Here is a 24,069-nt window from a genome sequence, read left to right on the forward strand (position 1 = left end):
TCGAATAGTGACAGGTGATAAAAAATTGATGTATTTTGAGAATCCTAAGCGTCGTAAATCATGGGCGATTCCACTGCAAGATCGAATCGCTTTGGAAAGAAGACAATGCTCCGTGAGTGGAGGGATCAGAAGGATGTCATATATTATAAGCTGCTAAAACCTGGTGAAACAGTTAACACTGATTGCTACAGACAGAAAATGACAGACTGAAATCGAGCATTACGTGAAAAACGACCGCAATACGGAAAAGGGCAACACGAAGTCGAATTCTCCCTGATAACGTCCCATCACACACACAGCAAAACGGGTCAGGAAAACGACAGAGGCGATCAGTTGGGAAATACTATGGCATGCGGCTTATTCTCTAGACTTGGCTCCGTCCGATTATAATGTATTTGCATCGCTGGAGCATATTCTCGCTGAACAACGCTTCAATTCGTATGAAAATGTACGAAAATCGCCCGCTGACTGGTTCGCTTCAAAAGAACAAGGTTTCCTTTTTTTTTTTTTTTTTTGGCTTGGTATTCATACTCTGCCGGAGAGGTGGGAGAAATGTATAAATAGAAATGGAGATTATTTTGAATAAAATATTGTTTGCCAGTTTCAAACAACACACCTGTGATTATTGCGACCAAATTCAGGTTTCGTACTTCTACACCCCGTACGTTAGACCTCCAGCAGGAATCTGAAATTACGGAGCACGGAGGACATGCACGGTGACTGCGGATAAGTGGTGGCGCTAAGTGGGAGTGTAGGTCGGACGAGGAGGTTGGCGAGACACTTCGCTGATTGGCGAATAAGCAGTGTGTCCCGGTAGCACTGTGGTTAACTCTGTTTCTTAGTAAGCTGGAGATCCTGGGTTTGAGTTCCTGTCTGGGAAACGTTTTACCTCGTCGTCACTGATTCGGTATAAAGTCCTTAGGCAGCTCACATCAACATTACCTTTCCTTGCGCCAGACCCACCCCCCCCCCCCCCCCCTCCCTTCCGTTCCCACCTTCAATTTGCATAATGTGGCTGAATATTCCAGTATATTACCAATAAATCGAAGTACGCCACCTGCATTACATGCAACTGAGAGCATGTGGGAAATTCATTTAATGTCCTGACAAATTTTTATACCCAGGTATGAGGTGGCTGCAGTTGTGACTCACTGATGGTGTAGTTAGTAGATACTAGGTTTCTACGTTCTGTGAGGAACAAAATTTTACGTCGATGAACGTCGAAAGAAATTTCTAATCATTGTTCCTCTTCTAAATCGTATCAAGAGCTCCTCAGTTGCTCACCCTATACTTGACACAGATATAGAAAACATTGCAGATACAGATACCGCAGTCGCAGCGACTAGTGCTACTCAGTCGCAGGCGACAGACGAAAATGTCAACTCTAGAAACTGTTCCGGATTCCGCAGATGTACCAGGTCCAGCAGAGCCAGGCATTATGCAGATGTTAAGAATAATAACAACACAGATAGGAAATGTAATAGTACAAATGAATACACAGATAGAAAATGTCACAGCACAGATAGGGAATGTAACAGACCAAATGAACAAGCTAGACAGTGACGTAAAAACCCTTACTGAAATGCACAATAACCTGACGACACAACTGACAACACAACTAAAAAGAGAGGTAGCGTATCAAGTAACAGAAGTGGTGCTCGAAGATCTAAACTGTATGAATCGGGATATTGATCATTTGAAAACCACAGTTAGGGAGGTGTCAAATCAGATAAGTAAGTTAACTGAAAATTTCAATGCTATGAGTGTACAGCAAACCGAGCCCAATACAAAAATTCAGGAAGCTGTAAATCAAGTGGAGGACTTGACAAAACAGCAGAAACAGCAATTCGAGGACTTTTTAGAAGAAAAAGACACACACATAAACCGTACTCTAGAAACAGAGCTACAAAAACAATAAGTAACACAATGGAGCAAGTATACACTACACAAAACCCATCTGTAGTTAAACTGGAAACTGACATAGGCCAGATACAGAAAACTTTGACACAGGACCTACCAGGTTGGCAGAATCAAATAGTCGAGCAACTAAACAGGAAACTTGGTACAATGAAAGAACGAAGCCAACATGCAGCAGGAGAACTTGACAACATACCCACAGGTAAGAGCGATAGTGTGGTCAGAGAATATCCTGACCCGAATGTACATGTGTATTCACCAAACTATGAGGTGTACCGTAACCGACGACACCGCGACGAAAGAAGGGAACAGCAGATAGCTGAACCCCTTTGTCATCAGTTTTGTTAGAAGAGAGTCTTATAACAAATTCAAGTGTTTATCCCGGAAAAAAATCGTGCATCCGGTAATTTTTATAAACTCATTCAAAAATGTATTGCCTAAAACGTAGTCGGAACAGCGAAAGATACAATATGTTACGGGTTATATCCAAGACGATGGAATGTTGTGGGCGATGGAAATGTCAGAAACTTGTCAGATATTAGAACAGTTTGAAAACGTGTTTCTCTAAAATTATTAGTCACATGGCATGCAAGAGAGATTAAGAAAAGCCTTATTCAACCCTGAACAGTATAATCCAAAATTTGGATCACTCCGAAAGAACTTTGAGAAATATTTAAATAAAACAATATTCTGGGATGAACCAGTGACACACACGGACGTCCTACGCATTCTGAAACCTAAACTACCGCTCAATATTCGGGAAAAGCTAGTACAAGTACCCGAAAGAAATTTGGAGTATTTTCTATCTGTCTTGGACTCTATTGACTTAATTAATGAAGACGCAAGACAAAGCCACACTAATCAAAATAATTTCCGTAGCAGCGGTGGCAACCAGTACGCAATACGGCGTCAACAATATAGTGCGCGGCTGAGTCACGACCGGCTTTTGTCGATTCCGCTGCAGCAGCGCATATGCCAGGCCCGAATTCGGGAGGCAATTTCAATAACAACTACAATCAAAATTTTAATCCAGGATTTAAAAGAAAAAATGGGGACAGAAACTACTCTGGCTATTCCGGTAACCGGAAGCGAAACTGGAATAGGAACGATAACGAAAATCAGTGGGGTAACGCTCACAGTAATTTTCAGCCTCAATTTAGCAACAACACGACTAACCCACGAAATGTGCAGTGGCAGTACCCGATTATCAATCAACACTATCAGTCCCAAGCTCAAAGTAACATTACGCCTGTAAACTCAGGCCGAAATCATGATCGCAATGTGCAATGGAGTAACAACACGTCGGGGGTGAATATTATAGAAGTGACGAACAAAACACATACAAACAGTAATAATGGGACTTTAAACTAAACGTGGCCTCATTATTCTCTCCAATGTTGAGACAGATATTGATCTCCATTAGCCGTGCGGTTCTAGGTGCTACAGTCTGGAACCGCGAGACCGCTACGGACGCAGGTTCGAATCCTGCCTCGGGCCTGGATGTGTGTGATGTCCTTAGGTTAGTTAGGTTTAAGTAGTTCTAAGTTCTAGGGGACTGATGACCTCAGAAGTTCAGTCCCATAGTGCTCAGAGCCATTTGAACCATTTGATCTCTATTACAGAACAAGCTCAACGCCGTGAGAAACATTTTGACAAACAGCTACATGGTGTTACCAGATTTGTGATTAGAGAAAAAGTATTACTTAAGACACATGTGAAATCTTCTCTGTCAGCCAAGAAAAACGCTAAGTGGCAAATAAGATATACTGGTCCGTATATTATTGTATATATTCCGCATGACGGATGTTATTTACTTGCGTATCCTCAAAATGGTAAAATCAATGGACTATTCACACAGAGACTTGAGGAAATTCCACCATGTTTAAGTATCACACTTTATATCTGTCTATGCACACGAGTGAAATAAGTAAACTATGGTAAAAAGAAGAAACACGATTAGGTTAAAGCAGGTATATCTTCCTATGCAGCTACGTGAATCAAAGCATTTCACTACTTCTGTTTACATTTGTCAGTGATTGTGGACTCATTACACAAGCAAGCTAGGACACACACGTCAGTTGATGACTGGCAATGATAACATAGGATGTACTTGGAAGGTTGACTGAATAGCAGTGGTATTTTGGTTTTACGTTTATGTACAAAGGATTCTGGAGCGAACAATTAGCACAGACCTCGGAACAAAGTAGATGTATTTTTTTTTTTTTTTTTTTTTTTTGTGTTACAAGATTATAAGGTACAGGGTAAGTTACAGAAAATATCGGACTTCCTAAGGTACATAAGCATATGGTCACGCAAGTACATGCCATGTTACAGAGAGAATATTTTTTTGACGTGTCCACATCTTAAGTTATGAATATATCGAGCAAAACGATCTTAAATTTTTTTATGCTCTGATGATGATATTGTTTCTGGCTGCCAATGAAAGTTTTGCGTGTTATACACCATACCCACGACAACCTGACCTAAGGGGAAAAAAACGAGAGAAAACTAGCGTCATCTTACTAAAATAAAAATAATTTTTAACTTTAAACACACGTTTGAGTTCAAGTACACTGCTGAGGTACGATTTGTGAACATGATATGAGGCATACTTAGTACCGTCTCTTCTAGAATAAAGTAAAAGAAATATGTACGAGGTAAGTTACAGGAAACTGACGGGCAGAGAAATTGGACAATGTCGAAACAACCTTAATTCTTTACAGGCGGCGTTCATCGAGATGCCACGAGACTTCAATCGGCGAAGAGATGCAAATATATTATCCTTACGTCACTACGACTTATGTTCTACTTTACAGAATATTACCAAGATCACTTAGAAGTACACTATTTGACACTCAGTAACACCAGAAAGTTTTAATAATTGGTCTTATCTTCGGCATGAGAGTACCAAGAATCTATGCTGACTTTAGAGCAATGTATGCACTGATTTTCTCTTATGTTTGCAATATTTTGTCCAATTCGAGTTGGAAACGTTTTGTAAAGAATTAGAGTAAGAAAGAACTTAGGTCACGTTCAATAAATATATATATATATATATATATATATATATATATATATATATATATATATATATAATGTACACGTCCTGCCTAACATTTTAATTTTTCTATTTTTATGTATGAATTTTAGTATAGTGATTTATTTATTTATATGTTCTTTTAATTTCTTTCTACTTGTTCTTTATGTGTACCATGCATTGTTACAATCTTGGGTGACGTAAAGATGAAATTCTGCTCCCCACAGTAACTCGCGGGTAGTAAATGAACAGATTTTGCCTCATTTGGAGACAATTTCTATAAGCACGTTTTGTGCATTCATTTTTTGTAGTGCCATTTCAATGTGTAAGTTCGTCTATAGCATGATCCAAAGTTAGGGAAGTGCTGTTGTTCACGAAAACGTGTTCTCTTATGCCCTGTGGGAAGTCAGATAGTATCACGATTGCGAACTGTAGTACTAGAGGCACGTATGTTCTGTGAACACATTCACCTAACAACATCTATAATACAATATTTTGAGCAATATGTATCCCGATAAAGTTTTGAAAGAGCATACAGGAGCAAATAATGAACATGGGCATAAACTACTAAAAACCAGCCAGTGGTCTCATGAGCTACAATTTCTTTTTTTGGGGGGGGGGGGGAGGGGGGGCAAAGAAAATCAACGGGACGGTGCATAGTTACCCAACGACAGTGAGTAATTCAGTGTCAGTGACATGTGAAATACACTCATAGAAACCAGGGAGAATACTATTATACCACAAGCTTTCTCCTTCGAAATAAAAAAGACTTGGTAAATCGAGAAAGCCTGTTACGGCACGGGTGTTTGTACAAAGTATAGGACAGTGTGCCGTTGGCAAGCTAAATAATAAAGTGCAGTACTTACATTCGTGCAGTGACCGTAGGAGGTGCCCTGTGGTCCCTTCTCACAGCCAATGTGTACGAATAGTGGAAGCAGATGCAGTAGTCGTAAACGCTACGAACGCTCCACAAAACACTTCACGGAAATGTATTGATCGGCGCGCGCGACATCGCTATCCGGCGGTGTCTGCACGACATCTGGACTCCAAACGGCGCGTAGCGTGCCGCCAAACTCATTGTTGCTCGTGCGGTTGCTTGTAACTGACACATTATTGACTGACAGCGTGAAGCTGGAGGACAATTTGAATAGGAAGCAAAAATCTGCGTTCAAATGGACGCTCACCATATTGCAAAGAGGCATAGAGACTCAGTGTCCTGACCTACTAAATAAAGTCTTACCACTACAGCTCATGATTTACGTCCCACGGTACAAGACAAAACATAAAAAACGACAGCCATGTTCATTTAACAGTACCCATGTTTGTGTATATGTTAGTGTTAAGCTGGAACAAGTACTAATCTATGTGAATTTCATTTGTTCCATGTTTATCTTGCCCATGATGAGACAACTATGAAACCCAGAAAGGACATTATCAAATAGATCCTGGTATAAAAGAGGGAGGAAGTGGAGAGCATAAGCAACTATAAGGAAGAATTTCTCCCACTTACTACTCCAAATGCCCTTGCAACCATACAGCCTGGATCGATACACTAAAATATACGACGTTCTTGTAAAATTTTCTTGTTTTCAGCAAAAATGTAACTGCAGGATCATAGAAAAGACTTGTGAAATGTAATGTTATTGTCAACGTGCGATTGAAGATGTTTTTGTAAATAGGAACAATGACACTGTGAATCGTCGTAAAGAACTGAACTATAAATTTGATCTAAAAGACGATGTAATGTAATATCCATGTATTTAATGTAATGGACGATGTAGTAACTTTTGTATCTAGTATGTAAGTATTTTGTGTGCCCTAACGTGTACGTTTTGTTTTCCTTGCAAAGTACCAGTGTCAGCACCAGAACTATATAAACTAAGTGATGAAGAGAACTCCATTAAAGAAATGAACAATGCCATTTAAGTACGTGTGTAGAGGAGTCAGGAACTACCAGTGTGTAAAGTGGTTGGCCTCATTGCCCGGAATTTGACATTTCTTCGGACAATTCGCCCAAGGGGGCAATGTAAAGGAATAATATAATTTTTTTATGAATATATAGACACTAGTTCAGCTACCAGAGATTAATGAGTAAAGCATATGCTGAACAAAAGAAGCTTTACGCTCTTCGTGTATTAGTTTTAGAATAAGTTACCTTTCGCTGTTATCCTGTCCTAGTGTTAAGACGTGATGTGCCATTTCTTACTGATAAAATTGCGTTAAATAATGAAAGTGATTTTGAAGCCGAGTAACTTCGCCTTTAGTGATACCATGGGTCCCAGCTCCTGAAATTCTGGAAAATTATTACTATTATTTTAATTTTATGCAGAGAATTTAGATGGAGGCGACGATCTTCACGGCGAAGCTGCTCAACAATAGAGGTACGTGACTGTGTTCATTTTTTTCCTTTCGTGGCCGCTACCGTCAATTTCAATATATTTGCTGCGACATTCAGAACCTGCAGTCTTTCTTTTCATTTAATTTCGAAGGCCATGCATTTACGTTCTAAGACGAATAAATGCATTTAACTGTAATTATTTTTATCCAGGCCACGGGGGGATGATTGTACTCAAAATGTACGTGCCTCTATCCCGTTCGTATCTTCGCATACATTTGAGTGTGTACAAGCGTAACTATATTTAAGACTCATTTCCTACGCAGTATTAACGGTTTTTTTCTTTTTTCCACTCATTCGTGAATGTACGTGCCCTCTTGTTTGATTTAGTCAGCCGTGTTCTTTAATAACATTATTTATAATATTTAGTGGCTTAGTTTCCACAGTTGATCTTCGCCTGTGTCACAACAGCGCTTCACGCGAAATATTTATTACGCGACATCCGTAATAACTTTTATCTCGAAATTTCGACGACCGACTGAATAAAGATTTTTCTAACAATAACAATAGCAAAACTTAATAATATAAGAGGACGCGCTACATACCCGACACATACTTATGACGCTTTATGGCAGACATTCGGTTGCTAGTACTCATGTAATGCACTTGATCTAGAGCTCGGAAATCGCACGGTATTATGCTTCTGAGGGCATGGATCATGAATGGGTCATAGCCGGTGGAACCTTGCTGATATCCAGATACTGTCACAGGCGCAAGGCGTGCATCACTCATGACGTCTGTACTATTGCATATGAGTGTCTGCCTGTTCATGATCACATACAGCTGATACTTCTGACAGATAGATCATCGTCTGGTAATGCTATGCACATTAGCACTGCTGTAATAATCTGCTTACAATGTTTTATTTGCCTCAAATTAACAATAACTGAAACCTAGGAAAAATAATCCTGAGAAATTTTCATTACGATAGTGGTCATATAATTGTTTGATATTTTAATTATAGTATGGAAAAATATACTTTTTAGTCGTTGTGTTTCGTAGTGGGTACTTGAAATTAACTAGTTACGACTGAAAATAGAAAATTTTATGCAAATAAAGTGATTGTAATGCACTTCATTCACATTCCTGAATGTGGCACTCCTGAACCATTTGTATATTATTAATTTTTAAATGTTGCACTCTAGTGCCATTGTCTCATAATTAATAAATATGATCAATGGACCGCTGCTAAATCCATCACTAAACAATTGCAGCCTTCGTGGATCTGCAAGTAAAATCTTTTCTCCACAAAATCTTGAACTACCTCGTAAAGAAACTACACATACGTTAAGCATAACCTCGTAAAGATTTTATCGTTATCTAAGACATTTCAGTTTATGTTACAATTTTTATTTGGAACGTCTACTGCTTATATCGAAACTTTTCTGTTTCCATGTTAAGCTCGCTGTCGTTGCTAAATGTCTTCTGATTAAGCTTTACTTTGCTGTAGTTCCATAATTCAGTTCAGGAGAAGTCTCATTTCTTCAGGATGCTGACTTTTTGAAGGTAGTGTATTTCTTACGTATGAGTCACTCTTTTTACGAGTCACAGCTTAGCTTTTATTACTCGTCGAACAAGTATTTTAATTGCAAATAAAGATGGTAATATGAAACAAATATCAATACGTCGCATCAATTTTTATGCTCCCCAAGTGGCTAAGATGAACGATCAAGAAAGAATGGACAACCCAAATAAGAATTCTAGTAATATCTTATGCAGAATAAGATCAATAGAGGAATCACTGCATTGTAAGATATGCAAGAAGAGAGGTAAAGAAAACCAGATTATAATGAAAAAATGGAGGATCACGCTATTGGTAACACAGAACAGAAAATTGAAATTATGCATGGAAATAAATTTCGTAGATAACTGTGCAACAGTGATATTGTGGACATGGAAATAGAAGACCGAGCAGCGAGACGCCTTTAAAAAATTAATTTTGTAAACAGCTGTTGCTTGCTAGTTATCTGTATAGTTAAAACAAAACATTCTAACGAAAAAAAGAGAACGACGCACTGCGTAGGAATTATCCGAATGGCACGGAGATCGGTAGCTGTGACGTACTTGTAAGGCAAACAAATGATTACAGTGTCAGAAAAAGTGGTTGATTTATTCAAGACAAAAAAATTCACAAATTGAGCAAGTCAGTAACGCGCTGGTCCACCTCTGGCCATCATGTAAGCAGTTATTCGGCTTGGCAGTGAATGATAAAGTTGCTGGATGTCATCCTAAGGGATATTGTGCCAAATTATATCCAATTGGTGCTTTAGATACTCAAAATTCCGAGCTGGTTGGAGGGCCCTGCCAATAATGCTTCAAACTTTCTCCGTTAGGGAGGGATCCGGCGACCGCGCTGGTCAAGGTAAGATTTGGCAAGCACTAGACAAGCAATAGAAACTGCGAGCGGGCATTATTTTGCTGAAATGTAAACCAAGGATGATTTGCCATGAATCTTCTTTTTAATTATTCTTAAATACCAAATTCATTTGTACTTCACTTCCCTATTCCACTATATTATTTGTAATGGTTTTAAAATGCTTCACCACAAGAAATAAAAATTGTTAACATACAGGAAGAATATAGAGCGCGCCTCCACGTGGTGGGACACGGGCAACGGTGTGAATGGGGTCGGGAAACGGGGTGGTGTCTTAATAGCCACTCTGGGCCCTGAACCCAGTCACAGCGGCCAAGTGGCATATAACGACTCATCATAAGCAACCAGAGGGTGGGTAAGAAAACAGAGCAGCAAGTGAAAAAAAATGGGGTATAGAATATTTTGGACATACCACTGTGCAGTAATGGTGCCATGGATGATAACTGAAGAAGTCCTGCTATGAAATGAAATGGCACCACAGACTACACTCCCAGTTGTAGGGCCATGTGGCGGGCAACACGTCTGCAGACAGTCTCATTGGCTGGACTAGAATTGTCTTCAGTGACGAGTACCGCTTCGAGATGAGCCCCGATGACCAGCAAAGAAGTGTCTGGAGACAACCCAGACAGCGATGAGATACCAATCTGACTGTCATCCAACAATGTCCGACAAAGAGGAGTGCCATTTCTTCTCATAGGAGGACCACTTTGGTTGTCATCTGCTGCCCTTCAAAGCATGGCGGTGCATCGACTATATTACACACCCATTTTGCTGCCCTTCATGGAAAGCCATCCTGGCTTATATTTCAGCAAAATAATGCCTGCCTGCACACGGCGAGATTTTCTACTGCTTGTCTTCGTGCATGCCAAACTCTACAGTGGCCAGCAAGGTCTCCGGATGTCTCTCCAACTGAGAACTGTTGGAGCTTTTTTGGCAGGGCCCTCCAACCATCTCGTGTGTTTGGCGATCCTACTCGCCAATTGGACATAATTTGTCATAATATTCATCAGCAGGACATAAGGGGTAGGAGTGGACCAACGGGGTATTGGCTTGCTCAATTTATGATCCATTTTTTTCTGAAATTGTTGTCATTTGTTGATTCATATATGTACATCACATCTATTGATTCATGTCCCATTTGGACAATTCCTTCGAGGGTCATTGTTCCTTTCTTTTGTCTTGGAATGTGTGTTAATATTAGTGTTTCGTAAACTGTTTGTGAATATTAAGATTAGTTGGTTAGATGTATCACTAAATTACAAACATCATCTAGCTGTCAAGTTTTAACAATTTTCTCCCATAAGTTCATCAGTATGAAGTTGATCTAAGTACCTGTCTTTGTCCTCGAGAGTTGGGAGTCTGTCAGTACCAACTGCTTCTTTTATCTCTTTGTGCACTCGTTCCTGGACGTCAGGATGCCGTAACATCATAAGGAAAGCAAATCGAAGAGAGTTGCTTGTCGTTTCTGCACCAGCAGTGAACATGTCGTAACACAGCATGAGGAGCTGGCTCTCTGGAAAACAAAGAAAGTACATCAAACGGACAGAGAAAAGATTATCTAAGATACGCAAATAGGTTTTTCGCTTTTTGTATACTCATTAATGTGTGTGGGCTTGATTCAAGGGAAGCAGGGCTCGAAGCAACAGCACTTATGAAAATAACCCGAATAACTTTACCGCGAAATAAAATCAGAGTAGTCACAAAAACAAAGGGAGGCAGGTCGAAAGTGAACATCTTCTTTGAAAATCTGCCAAATCAAAATCTACTTCTGGGTAACACTCAGTACCGTACTGCTTCACCCAATGCATTGCAAAATGCTCTGATCTATTCTGGTACGTTATCAACGAAGCTCTCGAGACCATTGATGAATACAGCCTCCAGGGAGGGGCTGGAGGGTTGGGGATATTAAGTTCACGGGGGAGGGAGGGGGAAAAGCTTACAGGCTTCAGATTTTATTGATAACATACTAAATAAATAGCAATGTTACTACTATGTAAAATTTCCCTTCATCTCTGATACTTAATTAAATAGTGTGAGAACTAGGTAGTTGTAGCAAAATTAATTATCTTAGAGAATAAAATTATGAGAATCAATAAAACAATATTATTTTATGGAATAACGTAGGCCTACATTTACTAAAAAGTCGAGTGTTCTTTACAGTATATCTGTCGTTATCAATGAAAATTTCTATAGGTTTCTCATCCCCAGTGTATTTACTAAGATACGCTGATGAACCAACACGTTATGACCACCTACTTTAAAGATGGTTGCTTCACTTCTGGAACGAAATTCAGTACTGATTCTGCGTGCCATGGGTTATAGAAGTACTTGATAGGTTTCCATACTTGACAGGTTTGCAGAAGTGTGCAGCAGCAGATGTTACTCACAGGTCACACACTTGCCGTAATTTACGTGCGGTTGGTTCTTGGGCGTGGAGCTGACGCCAGATAGCGTTCCATTTGGGTTTCATCGGATTCAGATAAGTCGAATTTGATGACCAAGACATCAACGTGAATTCACTATCATGCTCTTGAAACCACAGCAGCACCATTATGGCTTTGTGACCCGGACAGTTATCGTGTTGGAATATCTCATTGCTGTTTAGCAAGATATCAAGGATATGGGGTTACGGTGGTCCCTAATAATGTTCACTTAGTTCACAGGTATCATGGCGCCTTCGATTATTACCGCAGCTCCCGTGGAATCCCCATAACTTAGTACTGCTTTCAAAGGTCTGCGTCCGTGGCCCGCTGCATGTTTCGAGCTGTCATTCGTCTGGATGACAGCATATCTGAGCTCGAACTTCGACCTTGTTTAAAAATAAATGGACTCCTCCGAGCAGGCGGCACGATTCCATTTATCCCCGGTGCATCTTGATGACCCTGTGCATACTGCAATCATAACTGACTATATTATTGGGTGAACATAGGAACACGGAGGTGTCCTGTGCTGCGGAACACTATGTTCATCACTCTTCACTGAACGGTGTGTTCCAAAACACTTGTGCTTGCGCCAGCACAATACTCTGTCATCAGCTCTGCAACACACCACCGCCTGTCCTGCTCCAGAGAGCGGGCAAGCCTCCGATCCCTATATTCTGCGGTGGTGTATGGATGATGAGGTTTGGACGTCCTACTTCTCGTCGCCGACTCCTGGTTTCAACGTTCTTCAACCTCTTTCCATAGACGCACACCACAGCAGCACGCGAACAGCTCCGCCGTTTCCGAGATGCTCGCTCCCTGCCACTGGACCGCAACATCTGGCTTTTGTCAGTCACTTAAGTCGGCTAGTTTGCGCATTTGCGCAACTTATCGTCGCTAGAATGATTCCCCATTTGTCTCTGCCCCACTCACATATTTTTCTTACCGTGTCAAGTGCCTTCTGCGCGACCAGGCAGCACACGACCTCGTGATGGACAGTATTCATAATGTTTTGCCCATCAGTGTATGTGGACCTTTCAGTCTGAAATTAACCCATTTTTCAAGATTACTATAGCTTTCTAATACTATGTTACGAATTAGAGATTCCTATTTTGTTGTGTGGGGGGCGTTGTTCAATACTAAGGAAATACAGACACGAATTGAAAAAGACATTACTTCGCGATTAACATTTTGGACGTTTAATCTATGTAATTTTTAATTTTTTAAAGTGCAAAGGCTTTAGCACGCATCTTTGAAATGGCGTTCTTTTACAGGTTTTCGGTGCTTCCAGTAGCTTTTCTAAATTTAGTGAAATGTACTTACTACACACCGCGTTTTTTGCAGAGTTTTGACACCGTTTCTGAATGCATATAGCACAATTTGCACCCCGATCGTGGTCAAAGTACAGCCGATTGTACATACATTCCGATTTTTTGCCGGTAATTAATGTGGCGTTCAACACGTTTTTTTGCGGGTTTATAACTGAGGATAAGTCAGAAATAGTACAATTTTCGTTCGAAAACTGAGGAGGAATAAGTATGCAATTCATATTCACATTCACTTGCAATTCTTTCAGTAGACACACACTCATCTATGTCTTCTGCAGTACGCTATCTTTTATTAGAAAAGAAAGCAAATAAAGTTAGTTTTTTACAAATTTCTTTTCGGCACTAACGCTTTTTTTGTACGAAGAATTGACGAAGACCGCACGCAGAGGCATTATCATGTCACTTTCCCATAGTAAGCTGTTGACTAAGTTACTGTTAAAATAGCTGCATACAAGAAGTTGAAATTCATTACAACAATGGAAGCTGTGTAGTGTTGAGTGTGTAACAGGCGGCAGCCTTTCTATTTAGATGGAGCCTTTTTGCGCGTATCAGCATATGCAGAGTTAACATCATGTCGGAGCAGGTGAATTTTGTCAAAACAATGCTAGCTTATTATTTGTTATATTACTCCAGCCGAGACGATAATTTAAGTTTATAAGTTATTTAGACATTTAATGTTATACACAAATAGATATGAATTTCTCAGGGGGAATATTTATCTTCTAGGGGGTATTTTCCCTCCTTGTACCACCTGTTGAATTCATCACTGTTCGAGTCGTCGCTGCTGTCATACAATAAAGGCTATCACGGCTGGGGTCTTAGCTGCTGCTGAATCATACGGCTTTTATAGAAGCCCAGAGATGCACTGGACATCTCCTGAGGTGCTCCTCGTTCTGCTGTGTCTTGCCAATCGACGAATCAGATAACGAAGAGTGACATAAATACTGTGAGAACGTTCGTAGTTGAGGATTACATGCAGTACTATCATATTGTAACACTTTATAGTCGCCACACTCGCTAATGTGATAGTTGTTACCGTGTGATAGAACCATACCAGCACCCCTAACGGCGAGAAAGCCAGCCGTGAGATTAATGAAATATTTTCGAATATGTGTATAACTGTATCTTACTCAGCTGAAAGCAAGAGAACATAAACACGTATTTCACTCATGAGAAACATATTTCTGTTATTGTCTGTTGTCATTGTCATAAACACTTCCCTTGACACGTACCGATTTTGTACGGCGTCTTATGATTCGCATATTCTTATACTTCAGTTGAATTTCTAATACTCAAATATTTTTGTAAATGAAATTACCTTTGCTTAAAATGTGACTGTGTTGAAGAATCTTGCCATTTATGAACCTGGTTTCCTCCGTGCTGGGAAACACTTTCATTAGTTTTGGCGTATTACGAGGGCTATTCGGAAAGTAAGGAACGACAGGTCGTGAAATGGAAATTACAGTGAAAATCAAAACTGTTTTATTTGCAACTGTTAGCTACACCTTCCAGCTACTTCTCTACATAGTCACCACTCGGACACCTGCCGTAGCGTGCCGGCCGTGGTATCCGAGCGGTTCTAGGCGCTTCAGTCTGGAACCGCGCGACTGCTACGGTCGCAGGTTCGAATCCAGCCTCGGGCATGGATGTGTGTGATGTTCTTCGGGCCGGCCGAAGTGGCCGTGCGGTTAAAGGCGCTGCAGTCTGGAACCGCAAGACCGCTACGGTCGCAGGTTCGAATCCTGCCTCGGGCATGGATGTTTGTGATGTCCTTAGGTTAGTTAGGTTTAACTAGTTCTAAGTTCTAGGGGACTAATGACCTCAGCAGTTGAGTCCCATAGTGCTCAGAGCCATTTGATGTTCTTAGGTTAGTTAGTTTAAGTAGTTCTGAGATATAGGGGACTGATGACCTCCGATCTTAAGTCCCATAGTGCTCAGAGCCATTTGAACCATTTTTGTCGTAGCGTTGTACCAACTTTTCAATTCCCTCGTTGTAGAAGACAGCCGCAAGTGCTTTTCGAAAATTTTCTACTCGGGACTGCAGCTCGTTGTCTGTGTCAAAATATTGTCCTCATAGGCAGCTGTTCATCTGAGCAGAGATGAACCTCAGGGGTAGCCAATGACAGGCTGTATTGTAGGTGATCAAACACGTCCCACTGAAAACACTGCAGGAGAAGTTTCATTGCCCCTGCAGAGTGCGGCCGAGAATTTTCATGTAGAACGAACCGCATGACAGTTATGTTATCTGGATTGCATAGCTTCAGGCGAAATCTGTCGCTACGCCCTCATACTTTGCGGGAGACGCTAATTTATAGCCACCTTTACGTTCTCAGTGTGAGCTCATAACTGAAAAGAGCGACATGATGCTATCGACGGGTGTACTAGACACAGTGCCCACCATATCTGTGCAAAACTTCATTAGATTTTCACTGTATTTTCCATTTCGCGACCGATCGTTCCTAACTTTCCGAATAACCCTCGTATTATCACATCTGCTTGGTTCTCCCTTCAGCTACAGTTGTGGTGGCTTACTCGATGCATTAAATAAAGTAGACAATGTATTCCATACAATGTTCTTACGTTTCACATTCTCTAACTTGACTGGAATGTTGTTGTTGTTGTTGTTGTTGTTGTTGTTGTTGTGGTCTTCAGTCCTGAGACTGGTTTGATGCAGCTCTCCATGCTACTCTATCCTGTGCAAGCTTCTTCATCTCCCAGTACCTACTGCACCCTACATCCTTCTGAATCTGCTTAGTGTATTCATCTCTTGGTCTCCCTCTACGATTTTTACCCTCCACGCTGCCCTCCAATGCTAAATTTGTGATCCCTTGATGCCTCAAAACATGTCCTACCAACCGATCCCTTCTTCTAGTCAAGTTGTGCCACAAACTTCTCATCTCCCCAATCCTATTCAGTACCTCCTCATTAGTTACGTGATCTACCCACCTTATCTTCAGCATTCTTCTGTAGCATCACATTTCGAAAGCTTCTATTCTCTTCTTGTCCAAACTAGTTATCGTCCATGTTTCACTTCCATACATGGCTACACTCCATGCAAATACTTTCAGAAACGACTTCCTGACACTTAAATCTATACTCGATGTTAACAAATTTCTCTTCTTCAGAAACGCTTTCCTTGCCATTGCCCATCTACATTTTATATCTTCTCTACTTCGACCATCATTGGTTATTTTACTCCCTAAATGGCAATACTCCTTTACTACTTTAAGTGTCTCATTTCCTAATCTAATTCCCTCTGCATCACCCGACTTAATTTGACTACATTCCATTATCCTCGTTTTGTTTTTGTTGATGTTCATCTTATATCCTCCTTTCAAGACACTGCCCATTCCGTTCAACTGCTCTTCCAAGTCCTTTGCTGTCTCTGACAGAATTACAATGTCATAGGCGAACCTCAAAGTTTTTACTTCTTCTCCATAAATTTTAATACCTACTCCGAATTTTTCATTTGTTTCCTTTACTGCTTGCTCAATGTACAAATTGAGAGAGGCTACAACCCTGTGTCACTCCTTTCCCAACCACTGCTTCCCTTTCATGCCCCTCGACTCTTATAACTGCCATCTGGTTTCTGTACAAATTGTAAATAGCCTTTCGCTCCCTGTATTTTACCCCTGCCACCTTCAGAATTTGAAAGAGAGTATTCCAGACAACATTGTCAAAAGCTTTCTCTAAGTCTACAAATGCCTTTTCTTAATCTTTCTTCTAAGATAAGTCGCAAGGTCAGTATTGCCTCACGTGTTCCAACATTTCTACGGAATCCAAACTGATCTTCCCTGAGGTCGGCTTCTACCAGTTTTTCCATTCGTCTGTAAAGAATTCGCGTTAGTATTTTGCAGCTATGACTTATTAAACTGATAGTTCGGTAATTTTTACATCTGTCAACACATGCTTTCTTTGGGATTGGAATATTATATTCTTCTTGAAGTCAGAGGATATTTCGCCTGTCTCATACATCTTTCTCACCAGACGGTAGAGTTTTGTCATGACTGGCTCTCCCAAGGCCATCAGTAGTTCTAATGGAATGTTGTCTACTCCCGGGGCCTTGTTTCGACTCAGGTCTTTCAGTGCTCTGTCAAACTCTTCACGCAGTATCTTATCTCCCATTTCGTCTTCATCTACATCCTCTTCCATTTCCATAATATTGTCCTCAAGTACATCGCCCTTGTATAAACCCTCTATATACTCCTTCCACCTTTCAGCCTTCCCTTCTTTGCTTAGAACTGGGTTGCCATCTGAGCTCTTGATATTTATACAAGTGGTTCTCTTCTCTCCAAAGGTCTCTTTAATTTTTCTGTAGGCAGTATCTATCTTACCCCTAGTGAGACAAGCCTCTACATCCTTACATTTGTCCTCTAGCCATCCCTGCTTAGCCATTTTGCACTTCCTGTCGATATCATTTTTACACTTCCTGTCGATCTCATTTTTGAGACGTTTGTATTCCTTTTTGCCTGCTTCATTTACTGCATTTTTATATTTTATCCTTTCATCAATTAAATTCAATATTTCTTCTGTTACCCAAGGATTTCTATTAGCCCTCGTCTTTTTACCTACTTGATCGTCTGCTGCCTTCACTACTTCATCCCTCAGAGTTACCCATTCTTCTTCTACTGTATTTCTTTCCCCCATTCCTGTCAGTTGTTCCCTTATGCTCTCCCTGAAACTCTCTACAACCTCTGGTTCTTTCAGTTTATCCAGGTCCCAACTCCTTAAATTCCCACCTTTTTGCAGTTTCTTCAGTTTCAATCTGCAGTTCATAACCAATAGATTGTGGTCAGTATCCACATCTGCCCCTGGAAATGTCTTACAATTTAAAACCTGGTTCCTAAATCTCTGCCTTACCATTATATAATCTATCTGATACCTTTTAGTATCTCCAGGGTTCTTCCAGGTATACAACCTTCTTTTATGATTCTTGAACCAAGTGTTAGCTATGATTAAGTTATGCTCTGTGCAAAATTCTACAAGGCGGCTTCCTCTTTCATTCCTTCCCCCCAATCCACATTCACCTACTATGTTTCCTTCTCTCCCTTTTTCTACTGACGAATTCCAGTCACCCATGGCTATTAAATTTTCGTCTCCCTTCACTACCTGAATAATTTCTTTTATCTCGTCATACATTTCATCTATTTCTTCATCATCTGCAGAGCTAGTTGGCATATAAACTTGTACAGCTGTAGTAGGCATTGACTTTGTGTCTATCTTGGCCACAATAATGCGTTCACTATGCTGTTTGTAGTAGCTAACCCGCACTCCTATTTTTTTTATTCATTATTAAACCTACTCCTGCATTACCCCTATTTGATTTTGTATTTATAACCCTGTAATCACCTGACCAAAAGTCTTGTTCCTCCTGCCACCGAACTTACTAATTCCCACTATATCTAACTTTAACCTATCCATTTCCCTTTTTAAATTTTCTAACCTACCTGCCCGATTAAGGGATCTGACATTCCACGCTCCGATCGGTAGAACGCCAGTTTTCTTTCTCCTGATAACGACGTCCTCCTGAGTAGTCTCCGCCCGGAGATCCGAATGGGGGTACTATTTTACCTCCGGTATATTTTACCCAAGAGGACGCCATCATCATTTAATCATACAGTAGAGCTGCATGTCCTCGGGAAAAATTACGGGTGTAGCTTCCCCTTGCTTTCAGCCGTTCGCAGTACCAGCACAGCAAGGCCGTTTTAGTTAATGTTACAAGGCCAGATCAGTCAATCATCCAGACTGTTGCCCCTGCAACTACTGAAAAGGCTGCTGCCCCTCTTCAGGAACCACATGTTTGTCTGGCCTCTCAACAGATACCCCTCCGTTGCAGTTGCACCTACGGTACGGCCATCTGTATCGCTGAGGCACGCAAGCCTCCCCACCAACGGCAAGGTCCATGGTTCATGGGGGGACTGGAATGTTAGTGAACATGATTCACGTTTTTGAGTAGATACACAGCATCTTTCTGAACAAGGTCAAATCTTCTGCTGTTCACTGGCCATTTTCTTTTTCTTAAGAGAAAATGACTTTCTTCAGTAGATATATGTAGGTTACATGAAACTCGTAAAAGAACTGCCTTATTATGAACCATTTCAAACCTGCCAGAGTCCTTTGTTAACTACAGAAGGACAAACGGATGTCATTCTTTAACTATTGCCTATTTGCATGCTACTACGTACAACTGCTATTGTAAAAACTCCGTTACATATTAATAACAACAATACTATTCGCACTCATCTGATATCGTATTCAGAAGTGTGGCTTACTGTCCACTTGGAGCGCTGCTGTCGCAGTCTATAACGAAAATGAGCAGAAGGGTCGTGACCGTGGAGGTAAAAAAAAAGAAGGGACATGCCGCTGTACTTTGTATAGGCACTGTAAACTGTTTTGAAGCAAGTGTGGGCGGGGCCCACCGCCATTTTCAGTAGCCGAAAACAATAGTAGACTACTATTTGCAGGTAACAGCTGCTTTAAATACAAAAAATTACAGTTCTTACACGACCAACATAGTATTAGGAACAAATTTCACTCCTTTTTCTGATCTTGAGTGAATTTTTGCTCTAGTAATACGACACATTTGGCCTCGTTAACGTAACTTGTTTTGGTTGATATGTTTCTAATAACCAATAGATGTATGTGATGTGAAAAGTATGCTTTCGTAAAGCATTTTATTCCAGTTTTACTGTATTTACATCGATAGCAAATGAAGCTGGAACTCCGAAACTAATGCTTGTTTACTTACTGGTACTGCTTCTTGCCCGCCTCTTTTTCAGCTTTCAGTTCATAAACACAACATTTTTAATGTTCACTTATACAAGAACCTTACCTACATGTTCTTTTGAGGTATACTTCCATGCAGAATAGAGTTCTTGTTTCATTAGATTGTCAGAGCATTGCTCTCATTGTAGTTTTCATATATTTTCGCTCTGAAATCTTACCTGTGATGTGTCTTTCAGTGTGTGGGCAATAATAGCAATTACAGGGTAAGAAAAAAAAAGATATAATTTTTTTAAACGTCTTCCAGCGTTGTGGAGTGCTATAAATGTGATTAAGGGAATGGTCTCAAATCCTTAAGACCCCATAAAATGGACGTCTGCTTTAACATATATATATAAGCATTTTTTTATTAGTGATTGCTTAACCTGTGTAAGATGGGGGCCTACCTTTCCAGCAGTAGCCTATTTGTTTCTTTTTCCAGAATATTTCTCGCCAGTAACTCTGTAAGTTTTTCAGGAACAACCAAATGTAGGACAATTTGAATGTATGTCTGCTTTGATCATCTGCTTGATTTTCCTTTTGAATTTTATTTTGAGATTTTCAAAGTATATAAGTCTGTGCCACGCTTTTTGATGTACTAATAGTTAGTTACTTAATTTCGTGTCCCATTTATCATTTTCATGATAAAATGTAATGACATGGAACGAGCCATTGCATATTGACATCAGTTTATTTTTTGTAAATATGTGTCCATGCTGATTGTTTTTTAGTGTTTACGTTTTTCAATTAAAGACAGACAGGCGTTAGCCAGTAATTCATACCGATCACCATTTGCACGTTGCGGTAATAGATAATCTTCTGTGGAATAGGAGGAGTTACCAAGGAGAAACATTTATGAACTCTCGTCGGGTTATGAGCTGAGTGGTGGCGTCGTCTTGTCGAAACGTTTCGATTAATTTCGTACCCATCATCCCCAAGCAAGGTCTCGGGATGCTGCCTCTCTCACCTTTTACTTTCCCCTCCTTGGGGAAGTGTGTGGAAGAGTTTATAGCCTGTTGGTTTTTACTCCACAATGTGTGTTGTGAGTGTGTGATTGTCTTTGAATGTTTTGGCTGTCTGTGTGTTGTGTTGGTGTTCTGGTGGTGTCTAGTACTTGCCTGAGGTTGGCGAAACGTTGGGTATTTTAAGGATTAAGGACTGGTATTAGGATTTGGAGATTTTTGGGATTTTTCTCTTCGATTTAGTCGTCGAAGATCGCCATGTGGCGTTTGTGCTTGTCGCGGGACATGTCATACTGACCTAAGGACTGGATGAGGTTATTTCCAGATCTGGAAGAGCTCTCGTGGAAAGCCCTTGCCGGATCTTGGAATCTTTCTTTGAGGAGTGGGATTTCGTTAGCGGCGTACAGATCGTCGGTGGGGGATCCCATGGGTAGGTGCAGTGACCTCCTGAGGACGCGGTTCTGAACTCTCTGGAGTTTGTCCAGGTGCTGCTTCGCCGCGTTGAGGGGGTCCACTGTGCTGCACAATCCTATAAAGGTACTTAACCGCTGTCCTCTTTTGCAGGCGGGCCAATCACGAGGCTCCGGGAACAGGTGCCGAGCGGCGTGGCCGGTGGTGTGGGTTCACGGTGCGGCTCTGGTGCGGGCGACGAGTCCTCGTCAAAAAAATGGCTCTGAGCACTATGGGACTTAACATCTGAGGTCATCAGTCCCCTAGAACTTAGAACTACTTAAACCTAACTAACCTAAGGACATCACACACATCCATGCCCGAGGCAGGATTCGAACCTGCGACCGTAGCGGTCGCGCGGTTCCAGACTGTAGCGCCGAGAACCGCTCGGTGACTGCGGCCGGCAAGTCCTGGTCGCTGTCTATTCTGTCCGCGGACGCCGCCACCTCCAGAACAGAGCGTTCCTGACGTATCTTCTCAATTGCGGAATCCCACGTCGCGCTAAGTTGAAATCCTCTATCGCGGTTGACCAGATTGTTGTGGAGACGTTTTCATTGCCTCTTTGAAGACGCAGTCCCAGAATCTATTGGCACTGTATATCTTCTTCGTTTCTACAAAGTTGAAGGTGTGCCCCTGGTTAACGCTATGCTCTGATACCGAGGACTTGCTTACTTGTCCTAATCGCACGTTTCTGATGTTCTCCGTACAGCGCTGTAACATACACCGTTGTGTTTGTCCGACGTACTGCCTTCACATTAGCACTGGATACTGTAGTTGCCCGGCGTCTGTATCCCTAAAGGGTCTTTGGCCAAGCCAAGTATGTCCTTCACTTTTTGCGTTGTGTGGAAAAAGGCTTTTATACCGCAATTTTTCAATATTCTTGCCATTTTGGCTGTTGGCGGGACAGCATAGGGCAGGAACGCTACACGATTTGCTTCGTCTTCTTCTGGCTTGTCTTCCCGCTCCTTGTCTGTCCGTAACACGCGTCTTTTCTGCGTCTTGCTGTAGCCTTTCGGAAAGTTTCCCGCAGGTACTGCAGTTCCTGTGGAAAACTCCCCCTGTCGCAGATGGACCTGGCTCTTTGTACCAACTTCTTTCGTACCGAGTTGCGTTGCGCCGGATGGTGGCAACTCCGAGCATTAGGATAAAGGTCCGTGTGCGTCTTTTTTCCTGTAGACCGAGAGTCCCAACGTACCGTCCGGATTTCTGTTAATTAAAATGTACAGGAAGGGCAGGCATCCGTTCTCTTCTACTTCCATGGTGAACTTCATATTTTCATGCATGCCATTGAGATGACGTAGAGACTCTTGTAGGTTTTTCTTGCCATGTGGCCCCACCACAAAAGTGTCGTCAGCGTATCTATAGAATGCCTTTGGTTCAAGGCGGGCGGTATCCAGTGCTACATCTTCAAAGTGGGAGCCCATGGCAACCCCGTCTATTTGTTCATATAATTTCCCAACACATTTGAAATAGGTGGTAGTTAGCACAGGACGGAAGAGTCTGATTGTGTCTTCACCGAAGTGTCCAACTAGAAGCGCTAAGGAATCGTCCAGTGACACGCGGGTGAAAAGAGACTTAACATAAAAGCTGACTAGTAGGTCCTTCTCATCTTTGCACAGCTCTTGGAGTACATTCACAAATTCTGTCGAGTTCTTGACGTGGTGTAGGCAGTGACCCACATGTGGTGTTAGTAGTTGTGCTAGATGTTTGGCTATCCCATATGTTGGTGAGTTTATGTTGTTCAGTATCGAACGTAATGGAACTCTCTCCTATGGATGTTCGGGGGTCATATAGTCGCGGAGGCGCCGGTGCCCAGGGGTAAAGCCTTCCGATGGTGTTCCTGTCTGGTTCCGAGTTGGTGAGAGGATCTATGGCCCTACGTGTGACTTCTGTAGTCGTGTCTTTCCTAAGGTTTTGAGCTAGTCGACTTCAAGTGTGTGATGTAATGAGACCTCCCTTCTCTTTTTACTTCCATGGATAAAACTCAATTAACGACTGTCGTCTGTCAAACATAAAATTTATCCATCGGCTACTCGGAGCCTTTGGCCAAATATCGCTCAAGGACTATCTCATACCTGTTTATTTTCTGTTAAATTACCACCACATTAATATATTTCGATGGCTATTCTGTATAGCCGTAGATAATAGCTGCTCAAGCCTATCTGAGTCATAGGTGGCGGGCATCCTGCGGAGGGATCCTGTGACGACGCCATGCAGATTCCAGCTGGTTCGGAGGGACTGTTATATCACTCATCACTGCACATGAGCTGCTGAGAAAGACTTCTGCAATAGTTGACAAGGATTGATGACGTCTGGTTCGTAGAATTTTCCTTGATTCTTTGAGTTTAGCTGTCAGTGACAATTTCTTATGCTTCTCAAAGAGATGATTTTGGACAACGCTCTTCGGAGGAATCTACACAAGAA

At 41.4% G+C, this 24,069-nt stretch overlaps 1 protein-coding gene across 1 annotated transcript in view; it reads right to left on the bottom strand.

Moving 5' to 3' along the window:
• The window catches only part of LOC124795923 (methyl farnesoate epoxidase-like), a 160,555-nt gene that overhangs the window by 41,258 nt on the left and 95,228 nt on the right, over positions 1 to 24,069 (bottom strand). Inside the window, exon 6 of the mRNA XM_047260003.1 lies at positions 11,056 to 11,236. Within this exon, the coding sequence (XP_047115959.1) occupies positions 11,056 to 11,236 (181 nt within the window). The remainder of the gene's footprint in view (positions 1 to 11,055; positions 11,237 to 24,069) is intronic.

This window comes from Schistocerca piceifrons, chromosome 4 (assembly GCF_021461385.2).
Source record: "Schistocerca piceifrons isolate TAMUIC-IGC-003096 chromosome 4, iqSchPice1.1, whole genome shotgun sequence".
NCBI classification, from domain to species: domain Eukaryota; kingdom Metazoa; phylum Arthropoda; class Insecta; order Orthoptera; family Acrididae; genus Schistocerca; species Schistocerca piceifrons.